General features: G+C 44.6%; 1 protein-coding gene across 9 annotated transcripts in view; it reads left to right on the top strand.

The window, feature by feature from the left end:
- The window catches only part of SIPA1L2 (signal induced proliferation associated 1 like 2), a 241,120-nt gene that overhangs the window by 149,067 nt on the left and 65,018 nt on the right, over positions 1–27,035 (top strand). For all 9 annotated transcript variants that reach the window (XM_069572628.1, XM_069572623.1, XM_069572630.1 and 6 more), the window contains 4 exons: positions 5,707–5,881; positions 10,732–10,835; positions 21,263–21,420; positions 24,716–25,292. In XM_069572628.1, the coding sequence (XP_069428729.1) occupies positions 5,707–5,881; positions 10,732–10,835; positions 21,263–21,420; positions 24,716–25,292 (1,014 nt within the window). The remainder of the gene's footprint in view (positions 1–5,706; positions 5,882–10,731; positions 10,836–21,262; positions 21,421–24,715; positions 25,293–27,035) is intronic.

Genomic DNA, 27,035 nt, shown 5'->3' with positions numbered 1-27,035 from the left:
GTATTTCCTGGCTGACCCAGTAACACTCATTGTGTTATATTGGTGGAGTGTTTGATACTCTTGGATGGCTGGAATTCTAAAAGAGATGAAGTTGTAATTATTCTAGCAAATTAACACTGCATTCTCAGCCAGAGGAAGCAGACACCATGATATTCAGAATGGATAATCCTGAGATCTGCCTTTCTCAACATTGAGGCCTGACATATTCAAACCAACGACTAAACCCGAGTAGTTGACTTCTAAAATTGCACAGAAGCATTCACCATGGTTATCGCTAGTAAAGTGTGTGGTCTGTAATGGCCGTGAGGCAGCTGAGAAAATCCTGTTGTCATGGAGGGGCAGAGCAGGTGTGTTGCTGCTGGTCTGGGGACTCAGGGTTCAGGTGGGCTTGGTGTGAAGCATTTGTCACTGAGCCAGACTTGGGTCCGCTTGCCTGCACAGAGTCAAGCCAGGTTGTGGTGAAGGTGAGTGCAGTGTTTATTTTAAGGAAACCAGTGCATCCTATAGTTCCAATTATATGTTTCGAGTGCCTTTTTTTTTTTTTTGAGATTATATTTATTTGACTCTGCTACAATATGATGTCTTGACTTGCCACAACTCTTAATGATATCTAAAGGTATCTTAGTGGTATCTTATCTCATATTCTAGTTTCTAAAGGGTCTTTAAAAGTTACACTCATCAGTTGGGGTGTTTGAGAGTTTCTTCCAGTTAGTGCTGTTCTTATCCACTTTCCTAATAGAAAAGCTGCCCAGGGAGGGAATGGGCCAATTTTTATGTTACTATTCTTAAGGGGTTTTAATCTCAAAAAATTACTTACAAAGGATAGATTGTTGTTTTCTGCTTTCTTGGAGTTTGGAATCTATTCATGGTTTGACACTGAGTTTATCTGCTCTGTACAAGAGATGCTGTAATAGTGAGAGGTATGGTAGGTCCCATTCCATTCTTTACATTTGATAAGATGTGTTCAGCAGGAAGACTCCGTGCCACGGAGAATAATAAAAAAAGTAATACTGAGCAGCACCTGAAAGTTCTGTTACTTTATCTACGTAAATTCATCCACTTCTAAGATCCTTTTTTTTTAAGACTCTCCTAGTTTTTCTAACAAGTGAGTTCATAAGATTATATACATTGACTTTTTTTAAAAAATTGTAGTATAGTTAGAATGTTGTATTAGTTTGATGTACAGTAGAGTGATTCAGTCATACATGTATATTATATATGTATGTATGTTCTTTTTACTGTAGATTATTATGGGATATTGAGTAGAGCTCCCTGGCTGTACAGTAGGTCCTTGTTTTTATCTTTTTTACATAGTGTATATGAAGTCACTTCAGTTGTGTCCAGCCCTTGGTGATGCTGTGGACTTATGCCCTCCAGGCTTCTTTGCCCATGGGATTCTCCAGGCAAGAATACTGGAGTGTGTGGCCGTGCCCTCCCCCCAGGAGATCTTCCTGACCCAGAAATTGAACCCATGTGTCTTATGTGGATTGGCAGGCGGATTCTTTACCACTTGTGCCACCTGAGAAGACCATATATAGTAGTGTGTTATGTTAATGCAAAAGTCTTAATTTGTACCTCCCCACTAGGTTGACTTTGTAAAAAAAATAATTCAGGTTGGTTATGACAGCTTACTGACTTAGAATATTATGGCATCTTTGGATTCGTTTGTTCTTAAGCCAACTGCCCCTCCAGATATATGTTCACTCGTGCACCAGGTTTGCTTGAAAGGAAATCAAAATGGTCTGAACACACAAGACTACAACTTAGAACAGGTGGTTGAGTTTAGAAAGTGCAGTGGCAGGACTTTCCTGCACACTTGAATTTATTTTCAAGGCCATTCTGAGACTTTGTCTTTTGCTACCTTCCTTTAAATTTTCTGGTTAATAATTACAGAGTTTCTGGCCTTGGGTACAGAGCGTGCAGTCTTGATCCATTCTCAGGGGGCTGGGGATCGTCTGCCTGTCTATGCAAGGTCTGTGTGTTCAGCCCTGGACACGGAAGCAGTATAGAGTTTTGACAAGTGGGTGTTTTTAGTTTTTGACTGTGGTGATGCCCGAGGTTCCTGGTTCCCTGAGGTTCCCCCCAGGACTGTGAGCCTGGTGCAGTTCGCATCAGAACAGTTAAGGAGGGTTAGTGGGAGTGAAGGTGTGGTTAAAGGTGACCTCAGGTGTAGGTGTAGAGGCCTTAGAGACGAAGCTTGTTCCAAGAGAATTGGGGGTTTTTGTTCATGGAGAGCTGAGGTCTGTCCTCCCCTTGGAATCGTGCCAGCTTTCTGATAAACCGTGGGTGGGAGGGGTCAGCCTCGGTATATTGCATTGCTGTTGATTTCATGAGGTTACTAAGAGATGGAGAGCTGTGTCTTCCTCCACACAACGTCCCATTCTGTTCTTTTATTGGACTTGCGCTACACTGGCCACTGGTTAATTCTCAGTCGCTGGAGATGATTGTGTTTCCAAAGTCCCATCTTGCATCCTCTCCCACTGGCACACATGTCACAGAGGACAAGCTGGTGAGTGTGTGTGTGGGGTGGGGTAGGCCCCAGTGGTGTGTGTGTGTGTGTGTGTGTGTGTGTGTGTGTGTGTGTAAGAGGGCATCTCCACTGGAGCAGAGTTCTGGGGGCTTTGAAGCCTCTCCTAGCCACATCCATGGGCCCAGGACTTCTTGGATGAAAGGCGAATCCTCTTCCCAGTTGGAATGTAGACACACTTGTTTGTCCGGAAGCTGGAAGAAAGGATATGTGAGCGGATAACCCTGCACTCAGCGCAGAAGCCCTGAGGGGGTTCAGTTATCTGGGTATTTGACCTCAGCTTGGGCTTCCCTCATGGCTCAGCTGCTAAAGAATCTGCCTGCAATGCAGGAGACCTGGGTTCGATCCCTGCGTTGGGAAGATCCCCTGGAGAAGGGAATGGCTACCCACTCCATGCCAGTATTCTGGCCTGGAGAATTCCATGAACTGTATAGTCCATGGGGTCACAAACAGGCAGACAAACCTTAGCGACTTTCACTATTAACTATTCTTGAGTCACAAAAGCATCATGTCCACAAGGATAGGGACTGGAGAGAAAATATGTGTGTCCAGAGAGGGCCCTGCTTCAGCCACCGGGGCCACCCCAGCCCCCAGCCCTGGGACCAGAGATGGCTTTGCGCCGGGCCTGCTCCCCAGCGGTTGCTGCTGGAGATGGTTGGGCACCCTGGGACAAGCCCCAGGTGTGGGAGGGCACAGAGAAGGCAGGGTGGTGCTGAAGGAGGTGACAGGGCTCCAGGGGAGTAGCGAGCAGGGTGGGGAGCAGCCCTGGGACAGTGAGCTCCTAGGATGCATTTGACGGTGCAGCCACCCCTGCTGGGTGCAGAGGAGATGGGGGTGCGGGAGTGTGTGGTCCTGGGGATGCTGGGTATGCGCGCCTGCTAATCACACCACAGAATTTCAGGGGGACTTGCTGTAAGGCTGGGGCCAGACAACTGGAGAGGGCAGAAGAGAAGTCGAAACATCACAGCTCTGAGGAGGTGGAGAGTCATCCAGGGGTCACGCTAGAAAACTAACCCAGATTCTGACAGTCACCAACGTCATCACATCGGTGGTGACACTTGTCAGTCCCGAGTGTTTCCTAAAGTACTCTAAGGTCCTGCAATGTCTGCCGAATCACTCGGAACAATGAGTGTTCATAGTGAAATAATACAAGGCATTTGTCTTATACTTATTTTTTTTTAAGATGATGGTCCCTTTGCAATAAATGTGGTGTCTCATTTGTTTCATTACTTGAGTTGATCAGAAACGTTTATTCCTCACTCCCTGGGTGCATGGAAGTGTGTTTTGTCTCGATGTTACTAAAGACCTAGTAAGTAAATGTTAGTCGCTCAGTCACGTCTGACTCTGTGCCAGGCTCCTCTGTCCGTGGGATTCTCTAGGCGAGGGTACTGGAGTGGGGAGCCATTCCCTCCTCCGGGGGTCTTCCCGACCCAGGGATTGAACCCGCGTCTCCTGCACTGCTGGCGGAGTCTTCACTGTCTGAGCCACCAGGGCATCAGCACAGTTCATAATGCTAGCAGCTTAAACCCAGCATCTCACGGCCCACACTCGGAGCCTGGAACCGTGTCCTCACAGTGTGATTTGGGTGATTTGGGCAGACAGGAACATCGGGCCCGTGTGCTGTCTCCCCCTCCTCCCCCGAGCCCCAGGAGCCATCCCCGTAGGTGGCGCAGGGTCAGATGGTGAACAGGGAGTCATCGCTTTGGCTCCTCCCCTCCCGCGTAGCTCTCAGTCAGGGCACAGCACGTGTACTGGTGCTCAGCTGCCTGCTCAGCTCTGAGCTTCCCCAGCACCTCCGCTGAGATGCCTAGCAGACGTATCCCTCCCTTTCTTGGATTGTAAGTGCCATAGGTCACTCGGATGAGACTGCTGCCATCACTGTGCTACTCGAGAGAAATTAGTACCATTTTGCCCTATTTTACTGATACGGTCAGCTCTGAGTTTTGATTAAAGGCTCTGTTTTACAGTTTGGTAATAAAAGTGAACAGTGTTGTGGACAGATGCCTTTAGGGAATTGGGGAGGGCTGATAATTCGTCAGTCTTTGAGGCTCAGATTGCTGCTCGTAGGATAAAGTGCCCTGCTTTTGTGTTTGATGGGTAGTTCCTCTTTAGGGAAAATTAAAAAGCTGTGAAGGTGGGTCCCATGTCTCCCTTGCCTCAGGAGTAAGTAGTGTGGTAGCTTCCATTGTGGCATGGGTGGACAGAGAGACAGAATCGTAGCAGGAACCCTTCAGTTGCTATTAAAGTTCTTTACGGTCTATTGTATACTTAGCATATGTTTTCAAGATAGTCAAAAATGTAGAAATGACTGCAATGGCTCAGCCAGAGTTACTTTTGTGGAAATAAGACATTATTCTATCAATATACATGGATCACAATTTTCAGTGGGAGTCTTTCCTCCCCAGACCTTAATTTGAGTTGTTTTTCCATTACAGTCTTTCATATTTCCATGAATGTTCAAATAATGACAACAAAAAAGCATTAAGAACCAGAGAGGGAAAACGTCTGAAAATATACAGCTTTTTTTTTTTTCTTTCTAACTTTGAAGATAATGCTATTTACTATACAGAGGGTATAAGATGTTTCCACAACTCTATTTTTAAATAAATGTTTGAACCTGGCTATCTGTTTTGGAAACTGCAAACTCCCATGTAGGCAAGGCCATTCACTGTATTTCTTAGGTTGTCTGACATTTCTCCAGCTGTTATTTTCAGGTCTCTGGATTTGTTATGAATTTGTAGGGTTTTGCAGAATGACAGTTGAGTACTTTTTTTAGCTTCTGGAAATTGTCCTGGCATGCTTTCCTGTGAACAGAATTCTCAGCTCCTATAATTTTAATTTTGCTGAAGTTAGCTTGTGTGATGCTTTTTAATTTTTTAAATTTATTTTATGTTTTATATTGGAGTATGGGCTTCCCTGGTGGCTCAGACGGTAAAGAATCTGCCTGCAATGAGGGAGACCCAGGTTCATTCCATGGGTCAGGAAGAGCCCCTGGAGAAGGGAATAGTACCTGCTCCACTATTCTTGCCTGAAAAATCCCGTGGACAGAGGAGCCTGGCAGGCTGTGTCAGACGTGACTGAGCAACTAACAACATAGCTGATTTACAATATTGTGTTAGTTTCAGGTGTACACATCTGATACTTTTTGCCAAGTAATTTACCTTTCTCCCCCATTTCAGCTGAGCTTTCAGCACAAGATCGGGATTCTGTACTGCAAAGCTGGCCAGAGTACCGAAGAGGAAATGTATAACAACGAGACGGCAGGTCCAGCTTTTGAAGAATTCCTTGATCTGCTGGGCCAGAGAGTGCGGCTGAAAGGATTTAGTAAATATCGAGCTCAGCTGGACAATAAAAGTAAGCTTCAGACTTGGGTGTCTGCACAAATTTAATTCCTCAAAGGTAGGCACACTGCAGACGTCTGAGTGGTCCTGCGCCCTCCTGTTCCTGACCCCAGCAGCGGCTGAGCCAGCTTACTGGGGGTGGAGTTGCGATTTCCTCAGATGAGCAGGGGGGCTTCCCTGGTAGCTCAGGTGGTAAAGTATCCATCTGCAATGCAGGAGAGCTGGGTTCAATCCCTGGGTTGTGAAAATCCCCTGGAGAAGGGAATGGCTACCCACTCCAGTATTCTTGCCTGGAGAATTCCATGGACAGAGGAGCGGGGTGGGCTACAGTCCATGGGGAACCAAAGTTGGACACGACTGAGCAACTAAGCACACCCATGTACTCAGATGAGCAAGGAAAGCACATTTCTCAAGGGCATTGTGTCTGACATAATCTCAAAAAGTCAATTCTTCCTTTGTGACAAGAGCAGAGATCCCCCAGTATTCTATGAAGAATCCTTTAGTATGTTCTTTTTTCTTCTCGCCTCACCTCTGTGTTCCACCCTGTCCCACTGCAGCTTGACCAAACCTTGCATTCATTTCTGAAACGTCTGGATATTTCCACATCCACGCAGGCCATGCTTGCAGCCTTATCTTGCTCATAGCCTTTCTCATGGTATTGCCTGGGGAGCTGAAGCTCTGATTAAAAAGCTGACACATCCTGTTTTCCAAGGACCTTAGTCAGATTCTCTCAAGCAGGGCACCTATGGGTTCCCTCCTATGTGTGAATTTGTCTTATCTCTCCATTTCCATAATCCTGTTCCTTATGGTCCTCATAAACTCTAAATACTCAGCCTTTGTATCTGTGTTGTGACTTAGTTGCTCTCAACACACCTGAAAATACCAGGTAGGGTAATGTTGTGTATTTGGGGAAATTCCGCCTATTGTCAAGCAGTGATTTGCTTGCCCTTTTACTGAAGAGTGAGTAAAAGGTGGATCTGTGAGGGGATCCAGCCCTCTAGGAGGGGTCAGTGGGAACCTGTCCTGGGGGAGCGTCAGCCAGGATTGGAACCAAGGCCCTGGGGCCCAGGGCTCACCTTGCGACCATCAATGACACGTGCCTACAACAGAGCGGTGCCGCGCTTCCTGTGCCTGGCTTGGCATCAGTTCTGGGGTTTAAAAAAAAAAAGTTACCTGGAGGATAATTGCTTTACAACGCTGTGTTGGTTTCTGCCATGCGACAGTGTGGATCAGCCATAAGTATCCGTATGTTGAGCCTCCCCACTGCTTGAGTGCCTCCCGTCCCACCTTTCTAGGTCGTCGCGGAGGACGGGGTTGAGCTCGCGGTGCTGTGCAGCAGCTTCCCGGCAGCTGTCTGTCCACACGTGTGCTCTCGGTCGTATCTGACTCGTTTTTGACCCCATGGACTGTAGCCTACCAGGCTCCTCTGCCCACGGGATTCTCCAGGCAAGAATACTGGAGTGGGTTGCCATTTCCTCCTCCAGGGGGTCTTCCTGACCCAGGGACTGAACCTGAGTTTCCTGCTTGGCAGGCAGATTCTTGACCACGCATCATTGTGTATACATGACAGTGCCGCTTTATCGGTTCCTCCTCACCTCTCCTCTCACTGTGACAGCAAGTCCATTCTCTGTGTCTCCGTTCCTTCCCTGCAAACAGATTCATCAGCACTGTTCTTCTAGATTCCATTTACACGTGCTTATCTGCAGTATTTGTTTTCCTGTGTTTGAAAGTGACACTTAGAGGATAGATCACAATATCTGGAGAAAAGTTGGCTCACGTACAAGGCCCTGAGTGTCATGTCAAGGTTGGAGCTTGACTATTAAGGTGAATGTGTTTGCTCATGCCTCAGAAATGTAAAGGTTAGAAAATAATATATGATACCTATTGTGAGTGTCCACTTCTTTTAAGAAAGCTCATTGAGGCCTTTTCTGAATGTTCTTTCTTTTTTCTCTGGCAAGCTCCCCTTACCTACAGACTACCATGCAACCGCTAAGCATGCTGCCCTTAGGGACGCCTTCCTGAAGAATGAGCTCATTCTTCATGGGCTCATTGCTGCTCTGCATGTCTGCTGTCCTTCTGCTGTGGGAGGGGTGAGGGGACATTTTAAAAGCTCCTGATGTATACATCCCATAACACTACAGCGTAGATAGTGCAAATACTTTTTCTTCCCCTATGTACAGAATTGACATCAGCTTTGAGTTTTTATGACCTAGGAGATATCTTTAATACATTACAGATGTCATGCTAATCATGTTAGCTCAAGGAAATAAGAACAAAATTTTGACATGTTGATTCATATTTTTATGAGCAAGGTGTTCTATGAGAGACAAAGAAATCATGGCATATCTTCCCTTTAGAGGAACTTTCTAACAGTTGTGTTTCATAGAATGGTCAGATGAAAGTTAAACCTTTTATGCAATGGGCAAGAGAATCTTAAGTTCAGGAGAACTGTGTTTAATTTTTTAATGTTTATTTATTTATTTTTGTCTGCACTGGGTCTTAGTTGTTGCATGTGGGGTTGGCAGATGGGCATCTCCAGTTGTTGCCAGTGGGCTTAGTTGCCCAGAGGCATGTGGGATCTCAGTTCTCCAACCAGGGATTGAACCCACGTCCCCTGCATTGGAAGGTAGATTCCTAACCAGTGGACCACCAGGGAAGTCCCCCACTGTTTCCGTTTTAACTCTCCCTGCTGCAGGACCTTGGTAAAATCTGGGCCATATTTTATTTACAAAGAAAATTCAGAGTATTTGGGCTAGAGTATCTGAGATGTCCCCTCCAGCTTTAAAATGAGCGGTTTCTCTCTTGAGTACAGAATGACATGGGGTAGGCACCAAAGGGCCATGAGCTGCTGAGTTGCTTTGCTGAGCTGTAGAATACAGACCCCAGGCTGTGGCCACCTTTCTTTAGTTAGGTGCAGAGAGAGAACCAAAGACTGCCACAGATGACCCTTCATCTCTTTTTCAGTAGAAGTATTTGCGGCAAACCCCACCAAGCTTGTGAGTTTACCTTTTCCGTTGCCATACTGATAGCTGAGATGAAAACTTTAAAAAATGCTTAATTTCTGAAATTCATCCTTTAGTATGCGCTTGAGATAGACAAGCTATGACCGCATTTTTTAAAATTTCTCCCCCTTCCCCTCAGAATTGCACTTTTCTTTTTTCATTGCAATTTCCTGAATCTGAAGCCCACTGACCGGACTCTTAAGCATCTGTCAGCACTTCTTTTACTGAATTTTAAACATCGGAGTAAGTGTTGCGATGGGAGTCCTTGAACCTGCAGGGTTAGTTCATCTTCTCGCCTTCACTGTCATTTCTTCATGGAAAGAACAGTCCTCGTTCCTTCATGACCAGCCTGCTCTCTTCCAAAGCCACTTTTACTGTCAAGATCCTAAGAGAAGGCAGTTGAAATGGAGGATTACTCCCTAAAAAGTCCTATGAAAAAGTAACAAATATGCATTTAATGAATAGTTAAAAGAGAAAATGTCTTTATTTGGGGACTTGATAGTATACAGCTTATTAGATGAATATGCTCTCTGACCATCTGCAAGTTAATCTACCAGTATCCATAGATAAACATTCTACATACTCCCCTTACTCGTGAAATTGCCTTCTATGCCTTCTTTTCAGTGCAAAACTGTATATTTTTTTTCTAAAGTATTTTCAGGACTATTTCTGAATTGGATATAAATGCTGGAAATAAAATATTATGTGATTTAGAAAGAAAATAATAAATGCTCATGAAGATTAAGTGTTTTAATGTTTTTAAAGTAGAAAGTTTTAAATTTCAGATTAAAAAAAAAAAGAGAGAGTTAGCCCTAGGTAACTATTTAGAGTTTTCCCAGTAAACCCAATGGAATAAACTTCATTTTAAATAATATTGAATGGTATTGTTCCTTGTTCTTTAAAAGGTGGAAAAATAGATATAGCTCAAGGATTGAGAAAGACAGTAAGAACTGTTTACCTCTTAATTTCTGTTTATCTTTTGATCTTTATCTGTATGCAAGGTGGTTCAAAACCCCATCCTAAAATCATTACTTAGATGTTTCGTAGTCACCATGTTGGCTTGGCGTCTGAAATTCTCAGTGAGGTAATCTGTTGATGATACAGATGGGTCTTGAATTTGCAAAGAATCGCTCTGCTTTTGAAAAGATGAATAGCTGTATGATTAACAGGGATTCAGATGTCATCGTTTTTTAACACGTGTCAGTGCATAATATACAGTAAGAGATCTCATTCATTCTCCTTGGTCTTAATCATATGACTGCATCGTCGCATTGCCTGTTGAAAAGAAAATTAGTTCCATGATTCTGGAAAGAAATCCTTAATATCTTTTGGCCATATTTCCATACGAAGTCAATCCTGTTTCATTTTTCTGAGTTCTGGAGGGTCAAGTGCCCAGGAATAACTAAGAATTAACTGTAAACACACACACACACACGTGCAATATGGGGCAAGGACAGCTTCTGACTAGCTCAGCCCCATCTAATCATTGCACCCAGACCTGTGCCAAACCATACCTCCTCCTCTTCACCTGAACCCCTCGTGGCTGAAGCATCTCTCCCATGTGGGTCATCAGCCCTGGGAAGGCAGGAAGGCAGAAGAGAAGAGAGGGGAAACCATGTGCTCAGTAGAAACCACGTGTGAGAGCAAATGAAGAAAACCCAGGCGGCTACTACGGGCTGGAAAGTGGTAGGAACAGTGCCTGGTGTGAGAGCAGCGGGGCCGCCACGGAGACACTGCTCCTTTATAGTTGGGCCGCCTGTTCCTTTCAGTTGAATTGCCTTTTGTGATAATGACCTTCTAAGTGTTGAATTGCTAATCTGCAGTGGCCTGACTTGTTCTTGTAATTAATCTTTGTTTTCAGCTGATTCTACAGGAACGCACTCCCTGTACACGACCTACAAAGACTACGAGCTCATGTTCCACGTGTGCACCATGCTCCCCCACACGCCCAACAACCGGCAGCAGGTACAGCCCCCCGCTACTTCCGCAGCACGTGCCAATCCAAGGGCAGCTCTTTGGTGGTATTAGTGTGTTCAGAGTTTGCAAAGAATTGCTAGGGTTTTTTGTTTTTTTTTTCCTTAAATGACATTAATAATCTTTGACTCTTATCATTGGGAAGCATTTTGGGTTTAAAGTGATTATTACTGCACAAGTTTCATTGCACTTTTTTCTTACAAAACTTAAATACTCTCCCACACTCACCTGAATTGCTTGCCAAGCAAAACCTTAGTGGGAACCAGTGTCAACCGTATTAATTACAATTTGCAAAAAAAGTTGATAAATGTAACCTGAACTTTGATTTCTGCATGTGGGTAGATAAGTTACTGTAAGAAAGTATGTTATAACTCACTCGTGGCATTCTTTAATTTTAGGAGTTTGATTATATTTGGGGGCAAACCCAGAGTTAAAGCAAAGTTTGTTTTCATGCTTAAGAAACCTTTGTTCTCCTGATGTCACTTAACTGCACTCATTTGCTCTAAATTAAAGCACCAAAGACTGCATGGTAGTTGTTCAGTAAGTATTTGTCAAATGAATGAAACTTAATTGTTGCAGAGAACTGGCCTTTCTTTTTATGTGTTTTCTGAGTGCTTGTGAAATTCCATGAAGGTAGTCAGAGGATGCTTCTTTCCGAAGAGGCTACTTGTCCTGTCCCAGGTGGCAAGAGCCACCTTAGATCTCACAGCCAGGAAGAGAAGGAGGTCCCCGGCCCCCAGCCTCGTTTGTCCCGTTCGGGGCGGCAGCTCCTCTGTTTATTCATCTTCTTGTAGTAATTGCTAGAAGGGTTTTTTCTTCCTAACACTTGACCTCAGCTCCTTGTCCATCTTGTATATTCTACAGGGTTTTCTAGTAATCTGAGCTCTGCCCACTACCTTCAGAGGAACTATCTTTTGATCACGTCTGTATGTTTTTTATGAGATGGAGATATAATCCCTAGATCACATGTATGAATTTGTATACATATATTGTAAACTAAGAGATTTCTAGCTCTTAAGACGTTTATTTGGAATAATGCCGTGTGGACTCACTAGATATTCAGTTCAGTTCAGTCGCTCAGTCGTGTCCGACTCTTTGCGACCCCATGAATTGCAGCACATCAGGCCTCCCTGTCCATCACCAACTCCCGGAGTTCACTCAAACTCATGTCCATCGAGTCGGTGATATCATCCAGCCATCTCATCCTCTGTCGTCCCCTTCTCCTTCTGCCCTCAATCCCTCCCAGCATCAGAGTCTTTTCCAATGAGTCAACTGTTCACATGAGGTGGCCAAAGTACTGGAGTTTCAGCTTTAGCGTCATTCCTTCCAAAGAACACCCAGGACTGATCTCCTTTAGAATGGACTGGTTGGATCTCCTTGCAGTCCATGGGACTCTTATTAAGAAGCTCAATTTAGACCATGCAGTTGTCCTGCAGATACTTACGAATCATCCAGTAATTAAATTCGGGGTGAGTTGCTGCTCAGAAATCTCACAGGGCTTAACTCAAACCCAGAGAACTTGTCAGCACATTAGTAGAAATATAACGAGTGCCCTTGGACCCCACTTATGGAGCATTTGAACCCCAAGGTCCTGCCAGCTCCCCAGTCACCTGAGTCACTTAAGAGAAATTATTCATTCACTTGGCTGCATCAGCTCCTACTCACAGTACTCTTGACCTTCTGTTGCGGTGTGCTGGCTCTCTGCTTGTGGCACGCAGGCTCAGTAGTTATGGCCTGTGGGCTTAGTTGCCCCATTGCATGTGCGGTCTTAGTTCCCAGATCAAGGACCCAGCCCCCATCCCTGCATTAACCATGGGGCCGCCGGAGAAGCCCCTGGTGGACTCCAGACTGAATCCATCCATTGTTTCTCAGGCGGCAACCTCTGGAATTCCAACGCTCATTTCACTTTGCTCTTACAGAGCTCAATGCTAGATTCCTCTACCCCATTTTTATTGGACTGTAATTAAAATGGTGGTTTTATGAGTTCTTTATACCTGACTTTCTTTCCCTGAAACTATCCCTGAAAGGTCCTACACACAAAAATGTGGATGGAAGCACAGAGGATGGGGAGTGGGATACATGAGTGCTTTCAGTTTCCCAAAAGGGAGATTAAAAAAAAAGTCCCTTGCAGTGAAACAGTACATCACACACCCTATAGCCTGGAGACTTATTTGGTTCCATTTTCATTTTTCTTTTTTAAGTTGAGTGAGAATCCATGGTATTGAATAAGTTATGCTGATAGATTAGAGATAGAGTATTGAAAAAAAACCATTTTGCTTTTTTCAGTTGCTTTAATATATACGGAATACGTATGATCTTATATGTGGTTCATTGGGAAATTTACACGTTCAACATAGGTAATCACGTAAAAAGGATGAGAATGTAGGGTGTGGGATAAAAATCATTGGGCTTGCATTCCGAACTTAACTGTGGCCAGTTACTTACCTTGTGGCCTTGGCAAAGATTCTTAGTCTCTCAAGAAATGTGATAATTACATAATGAGGATGGAGAAGGAAATGGCAACCCACTCCAGTACTCTTGCCTGGAGAATCCTGTGGACAGAGGAGCCTGGTGGGCTGCTGTCCATAGGGTCGCACAGAGTCAGACACAACTGAAGCGACTTAGCTGCAGCAGTGGTGTGTAATGAGGCTGTGGTCTGGGTAGCCAGTCGTGGGTGCTTAGAACCTTGTGCTGAGGAGGAAGGAGTCTACACCCAAGCTCAAACAGACAGGATACTGTATGTTTGCGATCCCTTCTGAAGGTTTGGACGTGAGGATTGACACACGTGGGTGTATCTGGACAAAATGATACATAACATCTTCCTCTTGGTGTTAGAATTCTGTGATTCTAGGGCTTTCTTTGAGGCTTCCTCCTCCTAGGTTGGCAAAAAGCTTCAGCAGAATAATATAGTCGTTAAGAGCAGGAATTCTAGAACCACATTTCCTAGCTACTATCTTTGTGATCTTAGGTCACAGAAAAATTTTCTATGCTTTATTTTCCTTTACTGCTGAAGACAGAGACATTTACCTCTTCTCTTTCCTGAGTATTGTATGCGTACAGAGACATGCCTGGAATGCAGAGAGCAGTCAGTTACCATTTGTGGAATGAATTAATAATGACTGTTTCTCAGTTGACAGAATCAGAGGAGTTAATATGTATAAAGCACTTAAAATAGTGCCTGGCACAGAGTATGCTCAGTAAATTTGGGGGGTTATTACAATTTATAACTTATGAGATATGGAGGACAAGTATTTTAGATGACTTAATTTGCATTTCATCTTCCTGTTCCCAATCCTAAAGATTGATCATGAAAAGCTAAGGCCTGAATAGCTAAGAAAATGAGGGACTGATTTTCAACAATTTCAGAAAACTATTTTAACTTTGATACTTGATACTTTGCTAATTGTAAGTTGTCATCAGAATATTCTGGTCATAGATCAGTGATGGCTCTGTGCAGTTTTGGAACATGGACTTTTCAGCTTTCTTGTGGGTTGTGCTGCTTTGCCAGATCCTCACCCACCCACCCTGTGCCCATGGAGTGTGTTACTACCAAGGGCGTAAGTGTCTGAAATGACCATCTGGGCTCATGACTGCTCTTTGAGGCCACAGCTTAGCACAGTTAACTGTCTGTACGTGAGTTGTGCCTCTGACGTCAGCCTCATTAACACCATGGTATCTGTGACTATTTAACTGGTCCAGACGCGTCCACATCACATAGAATTTCTTGTGTTTGTTCTTATAATAAATCAAGCTGAAAGCTTATTCCAAGATGTAGTTAAAAAGTATTTAGAGAGTTCACTACAGTTGCAGAAGAGTTCAGTCTGACTCTTACAAAGAAAACCTCGCCAGACCTGGGGAGTGAAGAGGAAGCCCGTTCCTGAACGTTTTCCCTCTTCAGTGAAGTCCCCCAGGTCTGTCTGGCAGGCAGTCTGCTTTTCCCAGCACTGTCTCCCCTGGGTGCTTGTTCCCCTCCCACTTGTCCTGTAGACAAACCATAGTTAAGCTCTCCTGGGGTGTTATCAGTGGGAAGATCCGCACAAGTTAGCTCAAAACATCGCTTTAGCAGAGAAACATTTTTCTTCAAGCTAAGTATGTAAAACAGATAAAGGTAGTGTGGTCCTGGCACAGAGTAAGCCTCCTTTTTTTTTTTAAATGTTAGAACTGCTCTGTTTGGAAGGGGTATCTGAGATCCATGGAGGTCCCTAAGGAAAAAGACCAAACCCCTGGGTTTCTGAGATTCCATCTGAAGAATCCTGGTCTTTTTGTAGGGATGGACTTGACATCTACAGAAGTAATAGAGACAGAGCTTCTTAGGCTGGAGCCCCTTCACCATATAACTTGGGCAGATGGCCAGTTTGTGTATGTGCTTCTAAGTCCCTCATTGGTGCTGCTGAGGAGGTGAAATGAGAGTGTTAGTCGCTCAGTCGTGTCCTGCTCTTTCGTGACCCCATGGTCTGTAGCCCGCCAGGCTCCTCTGTCCATGGAATTCTCCAGGCAACAGTGCTGGAATGAGTTGCCATTTCCTCCTCCAGAGATCTTCCCAACCCAGGGATCGAACCCAGGTCTCCTGCATTGCAGGCAGATTTCTTTGCTGTCTGAGCCCCCAGGGCAGCTGAGGAACCATTCACCTTCATTAAGTTCTATGCAAGCAGGTCCTGACTGCTCTTGGATTCACCTATAAATAGGCATCTAGACTATTTTGGAAGCATAAGGTTCTTATTCAGCTTTTCATGATTAGCTTTATTCCCAGGCCAGAAAAAGGGATATACACTTACACAGTAAGAATTACTGCTTTTTGAGTAGGCTGGCACTACTCATCTTCAGAAGAGAAATAGTTGTATCTTCATAATCCTTTCTTATCTTCACTTTGTTATTAAATCATTAAAAATCCACATTCATGGTTTGTTTCTCCATTTCCAGAATATTCAGCTTTGCTTAACTGGTTTGTACATTTATTCTTGTCATTGTTAAAATATTGTATGTAATATTTTTACGTTTGTTATATGGTGAATCAGCAAATGCATCTTTGAAGTGGCGATTAAATTTGGTATCTTCTTGCTGATCTGAGATCAGAGTGATTGTGGTCACTTTTCTATGGAAGTGAAAAGGCAAGGTTTTCCTTCTTTAAGTATAGATGCTCTGTATTGATGTGGTAACGTGTGTGGGTTTTCCCTCTCTATCTTATTACTCAGACTACTATTTCATGTTCACTTTTTCCATTTCATTATGCAGGAAGCTCTATAGATGTCTCTTAAAAACGAAAGCGAAGTTCTGACCACTGGTGTGTGCTTTTCTGAGTATAGAGTGTATGGGTGGGGGCGATGCTTGCATGCACGTGTGGGGTGTATGTTCCGTGTGCGCTGTGCAAAGTTAAGGGAGTCTCTGAAGGAGGAGAAGCTAGCCCTGCATGTAAAGAGGAGACCCTTCTAAGAAAAATACTTGGTGGCACTGGGTCTAAGTTGCAGCATGAGGAGTCTTCAGTTTCATTACAGCGTGTGGGATCTCTAGTTGCAGCGTGTGGGACCTAGTTTACGACTAGGGGGTGGAACTTCCCCACACCCGCAGCTGCACTGGAAATGCGGAGTCTTAGCCACTGGACTGCCAGGGAAGTCCCAAGGGCAGACACTTCCTAAGCAGAGTTAGCAAACACAAGGTGCCTACTGCAGCGACTAGCAACAGGCGGCTCTCTAGAAGGGGGTTGTGACCAGTCAGACTGTGGGAAGGATCAGGCCAGATCAGTCTTTATCAGCCCTGCTCATCCTGCCAGACTTTCTCATGACACCTGAAGGACTGAGATCCAGAATTTATGATTGTTGTTTTGAATGGGAATACATTTCATATTTTTCTCACTTCTGCACTCATCTCTTTGAATTTCAGAACTTGTAATCATTAAACAATGCAGTTTTCTCTTTGAAATCATGCTCATTTTCACCTGTTTGCTTTTTAAGACAAGAAAGTCTCTCTGGAGATCTGCCTTCTCCAGTTTCAAATTAAGCTTTCACATCACTGACGTTTAGAGGTGTTTTCTGAACCACATCTCACCTACTTTCTCTTTCTTATATAGGTATAGCCTCTTCTCCCCTTTCTTCCAAAATTAGGTATAGCTTGTTTTGTTTTGCTTTGTTTTCCTATCTTGCTAGGTTTTTTTAAAAAGAATGTAACAGATGAACCTATTTGCACAGAGGCTAGTAGATCTCACCAGGTTCAACTTTATGCCATTCTTGATATATACTAGACTGCCTGGGGATTGCTTGCTTTCACTTGCTTCTGGTTGTTGCACCAGGTTAAAACTGGACCTGTGAAACTCTGAAATTTGCTTAAGGGATTGGAAATTTGAACCCACATGTTGCTATTTCTGTAGCATCTATATGCTTTTTCATCATGGAATTGGGTGAAGAATCATATTTTCATTTCCCTTGTCATAACAAGAGCTTATTCCTATCTCACAGCTTGAATCCAATGTTGGGAATTTAGCAGAACTGACTATGTAAATCTAATATAATATTTATTAACTCATTTTTCAGTTGAAGACACTAAGTTGGCAGTCTTGGTGCCGAACAAGTGTTAGGAGCTTCTTATGTCTAGAAAGGCCTAGAAGACGTGGTCATTTCTTAATTCCTGAAATAGTGTCAGGGACCTCTTAATGACTAGCAGCTTGCCTTCCTGTGTGGACCACTGTGGTCTGTGCAGGCTGCCACGCCCTTTCCCTTCCACTTCTGGAGTCCATTCTACAGAGTTTCATTGAGCAGTTACAACAGGATATAACTAACTACAAAAGAGAACCCTTACCTTTACAGAAGAAATCCTTACCTATATAAGTAATAAGTTATATAAATAACCTATTACTTAGGTTATTTAATGTCCGACAATGAGTAATGTTTCTGAGAACTTGTCAGATGTATTACTTTAGTCTCTGAAGAGACTCAGGTATCCTGTTAATGGACCAGGTGTTCATTTTCTTGCACTATTCTCTACAAAGAGCTTGAGATGTTATTTTCCTCTTCTTAATGAATCCCCATGTTCCCCACCCCCACTTTTTCTACAAAATGCATTCTATGATCATGGTTAAATTAACCAGAATTTTAAAAATATTTCTAGCCCGTTTTACAAAGCACAAGAATACATTTTTAGTGGTAACAAATCTGCCTACCATTCCAGCAGATGTAAGAGGTGAGGGTTCCATCCCTGGGTTGGGAAGATCCCCTGGAGGAGGACATGGCAACCTACTGCAGTGTTCCTAGGAGAATCCCATGGACAGAGGAGCCTGACGGGCTACAGTCCGTGGGGTCGCAAAGAGTCAGACACGACTCTAAGCGTCTGAGCACAGCCCATTTTACGAAGCAAAAGAATATGTTTAAAAAGACACAAAAGCAGACTGGCATGTTATCAAAATAAGTAGCCTTAAATTTTCCTTTAACTTGGGCATTAAATTTTGTGCTTCCCGAAGTGAAGTGTGGGATTGGACCCAACGTCTTCCTTCAGGAGGGAGAGAAATGGGTAGGAATAGCTACCTACACTTCACTGAGTAAGGCGCCAGACCACCCTGCAAGATTGGCCCGGAGGGTGGTCACTGGGGAAGAGGGGCCCAGAGTCCCCTGTGTGGCCTTGGCCACCTATCTTCTCACCAGTCTGAGAATTCCTGTGTTTTGAGGGAAGTACAGCATAAGCCACTGTATCTGTGCCCAGTGAATACACTGAAGACATTGTGAGATTTTTTAATTTTTTTAAACTTTTCATTTGTTCCTGAATTTTCTTGTCCTATTACAGTACATGTAAATGATATGTTTCCGTTTATCGGGGATATGAAGGAAGAATATCGTAGCCTTGTACCATTTTCAGCTTGTCGTGGTGTTTGTTTTACTTTTTTAATTTAAAAAGTTTTAAGATATTTACTTATTTGCTTGCTTATTTGGCCACCTCGGGCCTTAGTTGCGGCTCGAGGATTCGTTGCCGCAGCATGAGGATTTGTCATCGCGTCTTTCCGGACTGTTCGCTGGGGTGTTTGAACTCTCTCTAGTTGTGCCGTGAGGGCTTAGTTGCTCTGTGGCATCATGTGGGATCTTAGTTCCCCAACCAGGGGTGAAACCCATGTCACCTGCATTGCAAGGCGGATTCTTAACCAATGGACCGCCGGAGAAGTCCTCATTTTATTTATGCTATTCTATTTTTTTGGCTGCACCACTTAGCATGTGGGATCTTAATTCCACGACCAGGGGTCAAACCCGAGCCCCCTGCAGTGGAAATGCAGAGTCCTAACCACTGGACTGCCAGGGCGTCCCATGGTGCTTGTTTAAGATATATGTCCCTGCCTGCTTTTCTTTTCCTTCCATGAAATGTTTATTGTAGTTAACATTTGCGTCCATGATTGAATGGGTAAATAACACAGTGAATTTACGACTAGTTTGCTACTGATTTTTTTACATGCTTCTGAAGTGGCACCTCATACTTAAATATCCAACAAACATCTTTGAAACAACAGATGGCTCATTAATGGATATTAATATATCTTTCAAAACTTCACTTGGGCAGTAAAACGATTTTCATGTGTTTATAACTTTAACCATGGGGATTTAAATAGGAATTTTCTAGCATAAGAATCAGCAATTTAACTGGCAAGCAGTGAATTCTGGAAGAATGGACATTTCGTTCCCACTTTTCCAGGCCTTATATCATGCTAAATCACAAGTCAGGGGCCTGACAATGAAATCGTTTTTGTATCTGGGTTTAAAAGGTTTTAAAAGTCAAACTTAATGCTCTTTACACTGAAGTATGTTCTGTAGGTGCCAAATAAATTTGAACACAAGCTTGTTGCCTTTGTTAATGCTCGTAAAGAGAGATTTACTACCTGAGATTACCCTGTTCCTGCAGTGACATCACCGACTCCTGTAAAGATTACTGCCTCTATGAAAACCGAGGATCACAGGCTCTGTGAGCACAGATCCTAGTGGCTTTGGGTGCATCAGCTTATGGGGTGTATGGGTTTATCAGCGTGGATTCAGAGTGTTCAGTGTTTTAGTGTGCAGTGTGTGGCTGTGATTGTGTATTTGTATCATTTGTTTATTCATATTGGGTAGGGGGTGTCTGCTGTGTCCTGGGCAGGCCGTTAGAACCCAGGAGGCCAGAACCCAGTCAGACACGTCTCCTGCCCTCCTGATGATTATGGCCTGACGCAGGAGAAGTAAGCCGAGACTTAAAAGAGGACAAGACAGCTAATGTGGTTGCCTTGAGCTTGGCGTGTGGCTGCAGGGCATGCGCAGTGTTGCCAAGAACATTTTTTCTGGTGTTGTGGTAGCTCAGACCCGCGTGGTCTAGGAGAGACTTGGGGTGAAGGGGGTGTTCTTGGCAGAAGGAGCATCTCAAGTAAAAACGTTCAGTGTTACCGCTATGGGGCTCCGTCTCTGCTGCTGCAGATGTCATTTATTGGGCTTTTCAGGTGGATTCTGTGTTTCCAACATGCATTTTAGAAAGGCCAGATTTCAGTTAGTGAGTTTGAAAATATTAGCCACCAAAATAACAGCCTTCTGTACTGGTTTTAAATTTTTATATACGCACTTATGGCTGAGCAGGGCGAATCCCAGGGACGGGGGAGCCTGGTGGGCTGCCGTCTATGGGGTCGCACACGACGGAAGCGACTTAGCTTAGCTTCGGGTCTGTGTCGCTGCACAGGCGTTCTCCAGCTGTGGTGAGCGGGCTCTGCTCTCTAGTTGCAGCCTTCTCACCGGGAGGGCTTCTCTTGCGCAGCATGGGCTCTCGGGCGCCCGCGCTTCTGCCGTTGCAGCATGTGGGCTCAGTAGCTGTGGCTGCTGGGCTCTAGAGCATGGCTCAATACCTGGCACGTGGGCTTAGTTGTCGTACAGCACGTGGGATCCTCCCGGATCGGGGATTGAACCTGTGCCTCCCGCACCGGCAGGCAGATTCTTTAGCACGGAGCCACCAGGGAAGCCCCCAGCCGTCTGTATTTTTGTCGCAGACATGCACGTGTCTGTGGAAGCATGGACGCAACTGCGCCCCTGAGGCACTAAGTGGAGGACTTGGAACCACTGTACCTTCCCTTGGATGCCGTGCCGTCTCCTGCCTTCAAGTTGCAGAGCTTAAGCCACAAATCTCCTTAGAGCGATTTTGGCTCCAAATGGGCTTTTATTTCAGGGTTTAAAAAAAATGATAAAGATGAAAAGGAGGGAAAATGACAGTCACATTTTAAAGTAAAAGATAAACTTAAGTATTGAGGCTTTTCTCTTCATCAGTCTTGGAAGCGCGGCCACATCGAGGAAGCTGAACTTCCTAAGAACATCTCTGCTTCTCTAAAACAAACCCCTTGAAATTGAAAGCTGAGTGCATTGTATATACTTATATATCTTGTTTTTACAGAAAACCTTGTCTGTAACTGTGTGTGTGTGTGTTCACTTCCCTGACCACAGCTCCTGAGGAAAAGGCATATAGGAAATGACATCGTGACCATTGTCTTCCAAGAGCCTGGAGCACTTCCTTTTACTCCAAAAAGCATCCGGTCCCACTTTCAACACGTCTTCGTCATCGTCAAAGTGCATAATCCATGTACGGAAAACGTGTGCTACAGGTGAGTCAGCCGCCCCTGGCGCTCAGTGCTCCCAGAGTTGTTCCAACAGGTCCTCTTTTCCCAAAATATCTTTGTTGTCCAATTATTCTTTCAGCCCCTAATTATCCTTTGATATATTTTTTTCTCCCTAATTACATTTCTCATGGTTATCATTCAGGTACTTTCTGTAAGTACCTTCTTCCCATTTTGAAACAGTGAAATTCCCAGCAGTTCATGAGTGTAGGTGACACCTTTCCTCAGCATTCAGCATCATCCAGCCCTGCCAGCGCCATCGCTTGGTGGATAGCAGCCCCAGAGGTGGATGATGCGGCCTCATGAGCGCTTCCCTGAATGAAACATATGGTGATGGCGCAGTATCTCTCCTTGTCCAAGGTCTTGGAAACACTCACACTTGTGGGGCTCTCAAGACGGGCGTTTGATGCTTTGGTGCCTTCGAAAGGCCAGCCAGGCACCGAAGAATCGCAGGCCAGTCTGGCGGGGCCTGCCTTTCCTCCAGCCCTGCCCTTCTCCGGGAAGCGGCCATCTAGTGGGGTGCTGTTGGAAGAGCGGGTCTCTGACCTGAGTGAGGGTCCAGATCTCCTGCCAGGTTTAGAGCTTAGTTTATTTTTGTGTGTCAGTTGCTCAGTCGTGCCCGACTCTTTGCAACCCCGTGGGCTGTAGCGCACCAGGCTCCTCTGTCCATGGGATTCTCCAGGCAAGAGCACTGGAGTGGGTTGCCATTTTCTTCTCTGGGGGATCTTCCCGACCCAGGGTCAAACCCAGGTCTCCTGCATTGCAGGCAGATTCTTGGCCATCTGAGCTTTAGGGAAGTCCTTATTTTGGGGGCCATTCAATTCCTTCTCTGAAAACTAAGGATAACAGTATTGACTTCAGTGTGTAGTTAAGAAGAATGAATGCTCAGAACGACTTTTTATTTAAAGAAGTGATATTTGAAAAAAAAAAGACATCTAGCCTGTATAAAGGATATGTGCTTAGTTGCTCAGTCATGTCCAATTCTTTGTGACCCCATGGACTGTAGCCCGCCAGGCTCCGCTGTCCATGGGGACTCTCCAGGCAAGAATACTGGAGTGGGTAGCCATGCTCTCCTCTAGGGGATCTTCCCGACCCAGGGATTGAACCTATGTCTGCTGCACTGCACATGGATCCTTTACCGTCTGAGCCACCAGGGACGATATGCCTAAATCCAATAACGTTAGTGCAAACATGCTCATTTGGCTTATTCTTCTGGGATCTCCCCCATGAATGGTAATTATGAAGAATCATCTTAAATGAACTTCCCTAACGGATTGGAAACATGAGCCTAGGGCGTTCTTGTATTTGGTGTTATTTTATCTGCTGCTATTTTTAGGTCAAATTGGGTATTTTTAATTACTTTCTATTTTTAGTTTATTCTTCTATCATGAGGTGGTTGATTAGCACAAAAAATCTTAAAAGATAAGTAATACCTTTTCATTTTTATTTCTTTAGAGCTTTCTAGATTTAATTAGATTACTGGGGGGTGCCTTTGATATAGATCTTGCTTATAAACAAAGCGGCTTGCATTATGTTTTCTGTGGTGAAAGACAGTGTATACAAATGGTTCGAAGACAGGGTCATTGCCTTTTGAGAAACCACACGTTATTGCTAAGTTATCATTTACTAATGAGGTTCAAGTGTAAAGCAGCAGAATGCTTCAGGGTTTTAAAAGTGGCTCATAAACATTCATGGGCTTCCCATGTGGCTCAGTGGTAAAGAACCTGCCTGCCAATGCCGGAGACATGGTTTCAGTCCCTGGGTCGGGAAGATCCCCTGGAGGAGGAAACGGCAACCCCCTCCAGTATTCTTGCCTGGAAAATCCCCTGGACAGAGGAGCCTGGTGGGCTACAGTCCACTGGGTCACAAAGAGTCGAACGTGAGTGAACATATACACACACGGCAGAGTTTGCTTGTCTGTCCCAAACACAGGCAGTCCTTCCCTGTCCTTTCATACTAGCTGAGGCCCCTCCCAGACTGTCTTCTGTCTTACAGCTCATTTTCCCAGAAACAATTAACTCTGTTACAGGGTGTGCAGGTTGCAGCAAAGGTGGGAGATCCCTGGGGACCTTGATCTATTTAGAGTCTCACCAGCTACATCCCAGAAGATTTCACACCTGCTTTCATTTCTTAACTCACTTCTTCCAGGGTTTTCTACAGTGAAGAAAGTGAAGCATAGATGACTTCCTTTATCTATCTCAACACAGAAAATATCAGCCTGGGCAGATGTGGGGTTGGCTCTCCTTCTCGGTCGGCAGACGCTGCTCAGTAGTTGGGGAGTAGATACTGGAGGGTTCATTCATTCACTCACTCCAGTCTTTCATCTGCTAATTTATTAATTAACTCTCATTCCAAAACAGATTTGAGGCAGTGAAAGCTTCTGTCTGATACAGGGGAGCATTATTGGTTTTGCCATATTAAAATGATTGCTATCACTCTATGTTTGAAATATCGTAAAAGGTTGTTTCCATAAAATCTTCATTTAGACTTCCAAAATGTGATCAAGTGAGCATTTCCTTAAAAAAAAGGGACATTCAGAAATTTTGGCTCTGTAAGGATGGTCCCTGTGCCCAGTGGTGCGCCAGCAGGGCAGATCTCACTGTCAGCTGTTGGAGGGTCACTGCCTCTCAGTGGTGACCAGCCACAGAATCGAAAGAGCACCAACCTGGCTGCACACCCATTGCCCCTGCCTTAGTCAGCTCACACAGTCATGGTGCAAACCAAAGAACTGGTAGTTTATATGGCAGACATTTATTTCTCGCAGTTCTGGAGGCTGGAAGTCCAGCGTCACGGTGTTGGCGGGTTTGGTTCTCCCTGAGGCCTCTCTCTTGCCTTGCAGATGGGCGTCTTCCTCCTGTGTGTTCACGTGGTCTCTGTTCTGTGTGTCTGCATCTCTGGTTGTCTTTCTGTGTGTCCATGTTTCATTTTATAAGGACACTTGTTAGATTGGATTAGGGCCCTCTGTCATGATCTCATTTTGACTTAACTATCTCTTCGAAGAAAAGACCCAGCCTCCAAACAGAGCCACTTTCCCAGTTACTGGGGTTTTGGACTTCAGCATACAAATTTTGAAGGGAGGCAACTCAGCCTATAGCTCCCCTCCCCTGCACCTACTAAATTGGAAGTTTTGCTTAAAAACAAAGAAAAACTTGATATCCAGAGGTGTGGGAAAGAAGAGGCGGTGAAGTAGATGGCTTCAGTTGAAGGTGTGCTGAGCAGTTACACTTCTGAAGGTAACTGTCATGGCATCGCAGTTCAATTTGTTTCTCCTTTTCTCCCTCAGCGTTGGAGTTTCTAGGTCGAAAGATGTGCCACCATTTGGCCCACCAATCCCCAAAGGTGTCACTTTCCCCAAGTCGGCAGTATTTCGGGACTTCCTTTTAGCGAAAGTCATCAACGCAGAAAATGCAGCCCACAAATCGGAGAAGTTTCGAGCGATGGCCACTCGGACGAGGCAGGAGTACTTGAAGGACCTGGCGGAGAACTTTGTCACAACTGCCACCGTGGACACCTCCGCGAAATTCAGCTTCATCACTCTGGGCGCCAAGAAGAAGGAGAAGGTGAAGCCCAGGAAGGATGCCCACCTGTTCAGCGTGGGGGCCATCATGTGGCACGTCGTGGCGAGAGACTTCGGCCAGTCTGCGGACATCGAGTGTCTCCTTGGGGTCTCCAACGAGTTCATAATGCTGATCGAGAAGGAGTCCAAGAACGTGGTCTTCAACTGTTCCTGCAGGGATGTCATTGGGTGGACATCCGGGTTAATGAGTATCAAGGTGTTTTATGAACGAGGAGAATGCATCCTTCTGTCCTCAGTGGACAGCTGTGCTGAAGACATCAGGGAGATTGTCCAGCGCCTGGGCGTAAGTACAGGTTTTGTTCTTCCACCGCCTTAGGCCTTCAACTTCATATTCATAGCTTCCGCTGTGGAAGTTCCACCCCAGATGTGTTACCTGGGGAGTGAAGTACTTTTCCTCATGGGTAGAGCTGATTTTAAACACTGTCCTTGTGAGCGGTTACTGAATCCATAAATGGTGGAGAAGCATTCATTAGCAGTTGATCAGAAATGAAAGTGAAGCCAGCTTTCCAAAGGGAACATTGGGCCTTATTTTTATAGTGGTTGAAGGAAGGACAGGAGAATTGACGAGATGTTGTGTGTTTGTAGAGACTTGCATGACAGTATCTGGTCAGAGTAAGCCCTATTTGCCCCTTCAACTCTGTGCGTTTTTATGCAGTATTTCTGTTTCATCTGCCAGATTAAATATGTTATTAATCTTGCAGCCAGTTTCTTGCAGAGGTTTTATAGAATTACCTAGTAAGTTAGAAAGATTTAAAAGAAAAAGTCATGAAAGAGATTGTTATTTGCAGTACAAAGCAAAACCCTTCAGTGATGTCCATGGTATTTAGCAGTTGTATTTATAATTCTTAGTATAACAAGGAAGATACAGATTTTAGTTTGAGTACATACAATAGAATTATAAGGATAAATCAAATAAAAGAACAAAATATGATTTGACGAAAGAATTTTTCATGTGTAAATCTTCCCCCAAGGGGATGTGTATCTGAGTCATTAGAAAAGATTTAGTCAGTTATGGATCATGAGAAAAAGGAGAAATTATACCCATTTCCTGCCCCCTTTCCTGCCACCAAATACAAATTTTTTGTTATTCCAGACCACATAGAAGAGACAATGCAATCAAGGCGGTGTCTGCTGGCTTTGGAGAAATAACGTTGTTATTTGCAGGCACTCTTTACAGGAAGGGCCTCAGAGTGTTCAGCAGTATTGAGGGCGTATGTGGACAAACCGTGATATGATTTGGGGATGATTAAGTGTGTGATCAGTTTATGTATCTGGAGAATTGAATTATCTGGTGAGTCTCAGGACACGTGCTTCTGGTAATCCTGGAAATACTTCTTTTTCAGAGACCCACTGAGTCATTATAACCTGTACTCTGGAAAATGCAGCACAAACACATGTCCCTTCACCACCCAGCAAAATGCACGTCCCAGAGGGTCTGATACGTTCACTGTTCCAAGGACCCCATTGTACCATCTTTCTAGAAAAGTGACTCTGTGACTAAGCTGCCTGATAGCTGGAATATATTTGAGGAAATATTGAGTTAACCGAAAAGTTCCTTTGGGTTTTCCCGTTAGATATTGCAGAAAAACCTGAATGCACTTTTTGGCCAATGCAATAAGCTGTATCTAGGATGGCTTATAATGGGAGATGGTAGAAATAAACCAACCCAAAGACCGCTGGGGGCTTAGAACATAAAGCTGGTGCCAGGCAGGAGACGGAGAAACGGAAAGGAAGAGGAGGAAGCTGTCATGGCAGAGAGATTAGGAAGGGGCACTGTGGGACAGGTGGTGAACTCTGCATTTTCTAGTGGTGAAAACAGAAGTGCCTGTTACACAGGTAAAGACACAGGTGGGAAATGAGAACTCCTGCCTAAAGGGACAGGCAGGGCCGGTCACTTTCCAAAGAGCCCAGGCTTGGTTGAATGCTCTGCTGTTGCCATCTTGAAACTCAGAAAGTTTTGTCGAAGGGGCCAGACATTTTTATTTTGTGCCAGATTTCACAGATTGTGTAGCCCGTCCCAGGTACA

The sequence above is a fragment of the Ovis canadensis genome, chromosome 25 (genome assembly GCF_042477335.2).
Source record: "Ovis canadensis isolate MfBH-ARS-UI-01 breed Bighorn chromosome 25, ARS-UI_OviCan_v2, whole genome shotgun sequence".
Classification (NCBI taxonomy): Eukaryota; Metazoa; Chordata; class Mammalia; order Artiodactyla; family Bovidae; genus Ovis; species Ovis canadensis.
The sequence above is the reverse complement of the archived record's forward strand: the minus strand, read 5'-3'. Positions and strand labels throughout refer to the sequence as shown.